The sequence below is a fragment of the Macaca fascicularis genome, chromosome X (assembly GCF_037993035.2).
Source record: "Macaca fascicularis isolate 582-1 chromosome X, T2T-MFA8v1.1".
Taxonomy (NCBI): Eukaryota; Metazoa; Chordata; class Mammalia; order Primates; family Cercopithecidae; genus Macaca; species Macaca fascicularis.
The window spans coordinates 116377717-116384262 of record NC_088395.1 but is presented as its reverse complement, the minus strand read 5'-3'; the positions used below and the strand labels follow the sequence as shown (position 1 = coordinate 116384262).

Genomic DNA, 6546 nt, shown 5'->3' with positions numbered 1-6546 from the left:
AACAGCCAAGTGATTGTTAATCCTGCAGAAATGTAACAAGAAGATGGCTGTTAGCTTCCTGTTGCATCCTTTAACAGTCCCCTCTGTGAAAGGATGTCTTGTATTTTGCTTTTGTGATCTTTGGGGTGGGAAGCACAGTTTGGCGAGAGGTAAGGGGCATGGCAAGGTGACGGGAAAGCAGTTTTAGACTTCTGCAAGCAAGCTGTGTACTTTGGGTTTTTGCATATCCTGTCACACTAGTGTCCTCCTAAGGTTTATTCCAAAGGTATTTGCATGCTCTCCTGATAATGGTATTTGCCTTCAGCTGGGCGGATAGCTGGGTTCCAATCTTTCCCGCTGCTCCTGTGTGGACTCGGTGGGAGGACAGAATGAGTTTGCCAAGAGGACTCAAAACTTTAATGCTTGCCTTAAAAATTCAGTTCCCATCCACCTGGTGGCTGATGAGAGACCTTGACCCTGAACTATACCAGTGTTCCTACAAAGCAGAACATTTACTCCAGAGAAAAGCCATACACCAGACCAAAATAAAAAAATAAAAAAAAAAAATCACCTACTCTCAAACTTTGTGCTAGGGGGCAGGGATGGAACAAAGCAGCTTTTGAAAAAGGGGAATTCCTTGAGCACCTCCTAGCAGTGTGACTGTGCCCTCCTCTCAGCCTATGCCCTTTCTTCTGTGTGAGCCAGGTTTGAAAGCATCCCCTTGGAGCAGGAGATGAGTGGGCATCAGAAAAGTCCTGTGTGTACCTTTGTGTAGGTACTTCTTGAAATTTCACCAAAGGAACGTGTAAAAGGGGTGCTTGAACCCCCATCCCCTGACACACACACACACAGAGACTTCCATGAATATCTACACTTTTAATGTTGCCATGATGGCTTCATTTTAACTAAAATGACCCCAAAACCAGGCTCTACAAAAGGTCGATACAAAAATGTAATCCTTAATCTCAAATTACACCCAACTACCCTGTGCAGCCAAGCTTCCCACACAAACTTGCAACAAACCACAGATGACAGCAATAGTAGCCAGAGCAGAGCCGTCCCTGCAGAATCAGGCAATGGTTGTTTCTAGCACAAGAAAAGCCATCTCCTCTAGTTTGCCCCACAGGTTGTTTGTGAAAACTGGAAGTCCCTCCCCTCCTTCCCAGCGTAGTTGTCTGTGTGCTATTTGGCCCCAGTCAAAGGTGCTTGGATCTCTTTTTCAGCAGCTGCTGCTGGGCTGAGGGGTAGTCTTCACCCAGAAAGGCCTTGTCCCCTCTGCACCTCCAACATTGGGTGACTGTCCCCCAATAAGTCCACCTTGAAGAAGTCTTCTTCTTCTTGGTTCCCTCATTAATTTATCTTAGATTTGTTGATCAGAAAGTGGTATGTGGTCATGTAGAAATTTGGACCAGTTCCACAAAAGGGTCAAGAAGCATAAAAACCTAGCAGCCATGCACAATATCCCCGTCCAGCAGTAACCAATATTAACATAATAAGGTATGTCTCTCCTGGCCTTTATTGTTCCATGTTTTGTTGACATGGTTGAGATCCTACTACCTGGAAAAGGTAGCAACCATTTTATTGCCCCCTGCTTTTTTTCTCCTTAAGTATTTTATCCACAAGCAGGCATCATATTCTGTCTTATGCATGCACTGACGTTTGTTTTTTAGAACATATGATAACCACAGTGCCATATCTTTCATGAAATGTAATGCTGAAAGGTAAAATAACAATAAGTGATACTGTTAGAGAGCTTCTATGCAAAGTACTCTTCTAAGTGCCTCACATGTCTTAACTCATTTAATCCTCACACAACTCTTTGAGGCAGGTTCTATTAATATCCCCATGTGAGAGAGGGGGAACCTAAGAAGAGATGAGTGACTTGCTCAGAGAAACACAGGTAGTAAGCAGCAAGGCTGGGCTTTGAACCCAGGCGTTGTGGCTCTAGAGCCTGTGCTCTCAACAACTGCATGCTGGCCAGTATCAGCACTAAATGCAATCATTAAGGCAGCTTACAATCTAATATACAAGATACAACAACATTTTCCAGTCAAGAGAAGGGTTTTCAAGATTCAATATACATTCTTTCATTGGTTTACAATCCAGACTCATAATACTGTTTATCAGCCATAAACAACAGACCTTTCCCAATGCTGTTAGAGAACAAATGGGAAAGAGGATACACAGAGAAAAAGGGTGATTTTGCTTTTCTGAAGTATTGCCCTGTATCTGCCAATCAACTTAAAACTTAATTACAAAGAGAAATCATCCTCAAGAGAGTGTGATATTACTGTATAATAGGGAAAAATTTACCATTTATGTAGTGAGCTTCCCTTTCCTCAGGATAGCATTTCAAACACCTCTCTCCCTTACAGGATCCTGTAAGTGAAATGTAGACAATTGCACTTACAGGATCCTGAATGCTCCTTAATTCCCTTTCTTTTCTCTTCTGTGCCTTAAAAACTTTCCCATGTCCCCATCCAGACATTCAACCATTTCCTTCTCTCTTCGCTGCATTCCCATCACTGAACTACTGATGTGGGTATGGGCATTTACCAAAGTCAAAGCCTCCATCCTCTCTCGTGTGCAGAGCTCCCCATAACAACAGTCGACTTGCCTAGCAAATTTCATCACAGTACATTTCCAGAAGTTTTGATTCTCTGGGTATCTCTCTGAATTTCTCCAACCCTGATAGAATTTCAGAGTCTGCCCTACGCTGTTCTGCATTTGTTTCTCATCTCCCCTCTTAGGCACCCTTGTGAATTTGTTCAGCTTGGAATATATGTCTCCCAGAAATGGAGCCCTCTCAAATGAAGTCTGCAAAGGAGCTGTTGCTGAGAAAGGGGCACCAACCTGTGCCCTCACATACCAAGGAAGAACAGCCTTTGTTTCTTCCTCACTGTTCGCCAGGTGAATTCTCCAAATTTTCTGCCCCACATTCACCCTTGAACCTTCAGCAGGAGACTCTCTCTGAAAAAAAGTCTGGACTGGATCTGCTACTGTGGGTGATGCCCAAACTTGTACTGTCAGGGGCCAGGGATGAGCCAGAACACTTTTGTTCTTTCTATTCCTCCTTTTATGTCTTCTTTTCTTCCCTACCTTTCCCCCACTGTTAGCAGCAGGGAACGTCCCCTCCAGAGCTGTAGCTGAGCATGGGACACCATCCTGTGCACTCTGACACAAAGTAGGAGTTGACATTTTATCTGTCTCATCCTTGCTTTTGTGCCCCACACTGACCCCATCATTAGCAACTGGAATAGCCTCTGCAAAAATGGTCTGTACCTGAGCTGGGACTGTGAAAGATGCCCAAGCCTGTACTCTCAGAGGCCAAGGACTAGCCACAATCTTTTTGTTCTTTTCATGTCTCCCTTGATGGCGGCTTTTCTGCCCTCTTTTAATCTCCCCATTTGCTGCCAGAGAGGCCCCCTCAAGAGAGGACTGAACTGGACTTGCTGCTGGCAGCAGGGTGCCAGCCGGTGTCTTCCAAGGCTGCAAGAGAACTGTCTTCTCCTTATTATTCCTTCTTTGCTCCCTGCTTTCTTGCCCTGCATTGACATTGACATCGGCAACTGGCAAAGCCCCCATAACATAAGTCTGACTCAGAACTGGGGCTGCAGAAGATGCCCGAGGCTGTAGCGTCCGAGGCCAAGAAAGATACACAACCTTACTTTCCTTTCTATTCCTCCCTTTATGGCTATTTTTTTTCCTTACATTTCCCCCATCATTAGCAGCAGAGGACGCCCTCTCCAATACTGTGTGAACCAGAGCCACATTTGGGCCTGAGGAACCAGGCACTGTACTTGGACACAAAGTAGAATGAGACATTTCTTCCATCTCATCATTCTCTTTTTCACCCATGCTTTTCTGCCCATTTACCCCTTGACTGATGATGGGCGGAGCATCTTCAAGTGGAGTCTGAACTGGAGGTGCCACCTCTGAGGGTACTGCTGCTGTGGCTGGATCTGTGTCACTTGCCTTGGTGGTCAGAGCCTCCATATGAGCTAAAATGTCCTTTTTCATGTTTCTCTTCCTTCTAACTTTGCTTTGCTTTTGTTTCTGGATCAGGTGGAGTGTTTACCTGGAGTGGAGAGAGCAGAAAGTAATCCAAGAGACAAATATGAGTTGTAGTCAACACAAGTAAAATGTCCTTTCCGGAAGAACAGTTATAATTAAGTATTAGATCTGAGGGCTGAAATCAGGATTAGTCTCTAAGGATACCTGAAATGAGTAAAAATAGGAACTCAGTACAGGTTGAGGAGGCCATAAACAAGATAAGGATGTCAGAAGCCTGTCCTCACTGGCTGTTGATTCTTTGGTGTGGTGCTAAACCTCCACAACCTTCCACAAAATTTTCCTCTCCCACTACAGTGAATCAACTGTGGACCCTGGATGCCCTCAATATACCGATGCGTGGCGCAGTTTCAATCTTCATCAGCTTTTGAAATCCTCAGTGTCTTCTTTGAAAGCAGAGGACAACACTGAAACAAACAACAAAAATCCCACAAAGATACTTGGATAAATATTCCCATTTTCACCTAAGGGGGATAGACACATCACTTATTGGTCAGGTAAAGACTTTAGCACTGTTGTTACCTTTTCATACTTCAGATTTCAACCTCAGGAGACCAAATCACACGTGAGAAAACTATGGGTGAGCCTGTAAAATCAGAGAAAGAAAGTATCATCAAAATGAGCCTGAGAAGGTGTCTGGGAAGCCACTCTGACAGAATCTTACCTGACTATCCTAGAAATGTGGTGTCCACGTTTCTTCTCAAGCTCACTCTCTTTTCGGTCCCATGTAGAGGAATTGGTATACATACAGATGACCCAGACACTATATAATTCTGTACCACAATAGCTTTAGCAATTGATGAAGAGATTCCATTTAGGTCTCCTTCACTGATTTCCGATTCTTTGCAAGTTGAGAATCCTGGTGTGGGCTTGTGGGGGAGGGCTCATTCCATTAACCAGCCCAATTCTTCCCTCATGCATTCAGATAAGCAGACCTATAGACAGTTTCTATTTCCCAAATTCGTAAACTGTCTGGCTCCCCTGTGAATTCCAGCCCTTTTTTAAGCTTTCCACTGTACTATATATATGCGGCATAATCTTGGAACGGGCTAATTATTTACATAATCTCCTTTCTCTCTGAGCAAACATTTTTTTTGTTGTTGTTGTTGACCTTTTGACCAAAAAAAAAAAGAGAGAGAGAGAGAGAGAATAAATCAAGATAGAATCAAACTTTCTTTCTGTAATTATGACTGACACAGAAAGCTTGATGAGGCCCCTGTGTTTTCCTTTGATAAGAAAGTGTAACCACACATCAGAGCAAAGCAAGGCCTGGCATTGACCTGGCAAGTTCAGAAATGGAAAACTTGTTTTTGTTTTTTAATCTGGAAAATGTTTGTATCCAGAGCAAGAGATGCATCAGTGCCTATGTGAATATGGTGTCCTCCTCAATGGATATCGGAGAGGGCTCTCTAGACCTTCTGTTGGTGTCATAAAGCGCCTAGGGCTATTTTTGCACAGGCAATATTCTCACACAATCCTTGTTCAAGTGCTCCCAATATATGATTGTAGAAAGAGGAATCACACAGCAAAAATTACATACACTTATTATCTAGCAAGATTTCTACTTTTTTTTTTGTTTGTTTGAGACGGAGTCTCTCTCTGTTGCCAGGCTGGAGTGCAATGGCGCGATCTGGGCTCACTGCAACCTCCGCCTCCCGGATTCAAGCGATTCTCCTGCCTCAGCCTCCCAAGTAGCTGAGATTACAGGCGCCTGCCACTACGCCTGGCTAATTTTTGTATTTTAGTAGAGATGGGGGTTTCACCATATTGGTCAGGCTGGTCTCGAACTCCTGACCTCAGGTGATCTGCCCACCTCAGCCTTCCAAAGTGCTGAGATTACAGGCATAAGCCACCGTGCCGGCGCACGATTTCTATTTTTTAAAAATTTTTAAATTTTTTAAAATTCTACTTTAAGTTCTGGGATACATGTGCAGAATGTGCAGGTTTGTTACACAGGTATACACGTGCCATGGTGGTTTGCTGCACCTATCAATCCATCATCTAGGTTTTAAGTCCTGCATGCATGAGGTATTTATCCTAATGCTCTTCCTCCCCTTACCCCGATTTCTAGTTTTTAAATGTCTTTCCTGATGCTATGGTTGTTTTTTCATTGCTCCATGTGTAGGTTAAGGTACTTGTGGTGCTAAGGCTAGCTTAGCTCATGACCAATGCAGAGGTTATCACTAGATGAAATCCAGCTGGCTGACTGCCAAGAGGTCACACAAAGTGAAATTTACCTGGTTTAGTGCAATAGGGTCCAAGGTCTGACCCCCTCACTGAGAGTGGGCGTCTGGTGGTAGATGTGTATTAACCAATCACACAGAGCCAGGTCTATCTCAACCGTCTATCTATATCCACATCCATGTTTGTAACTATGTCTATATCTATGTGAGACACACTGTCCCCTGGATTACACGTGGAGGATGACTGCCTGCTTCAAGCTCCTTAGATTTTCCTTGCTGTGTTGACCCTTTTATTCACACAGATTCACTCATT

At 43.9% G+C, this 6546-nt stretch overlaps 1 protein-coding gene across 1 annotated transcript; it reads right to left on the bottom strand.

Annotated features, from left to right (window-relative positions):
• Positions 1–840: 840 nt before the first annotated feature.
• On the bottom strand, positions 841–5047 carry LOC123571271 (uncharacterized). Its single transcript, XM_045384057.3, has 4 exons — positions 4715–5047; positions 4573–4636; positions 4384–4457; positions 841–4057 (listed from the first exon to the last, which is right to left on the bottom strand). Exon 4 carries the CDS (start codon positions 3997–3999, stop codon positions 2407–2409), a length of 1593 nt encoding a protein of 530 aa, XP_045239992.2. The 5' UTR covers positions 4000–4057; positions 4384–4457; positions 4573–4636; positions 4715–5047; the 3' UTR covers positions 841–2406.
• Positions 5048–6546: the final 1499 nt, after the last annotated feature.

Bases quoted from the DNA above. Each gene is read 5' to 3' on its own strand.
- LOC123571271 (XM_045384057.3), bottom strand. From the start codon at position 3,999: ATGAAAAAGGACATTTTAGCTCATATGGAGGCTCTGACCACCAAGGCA.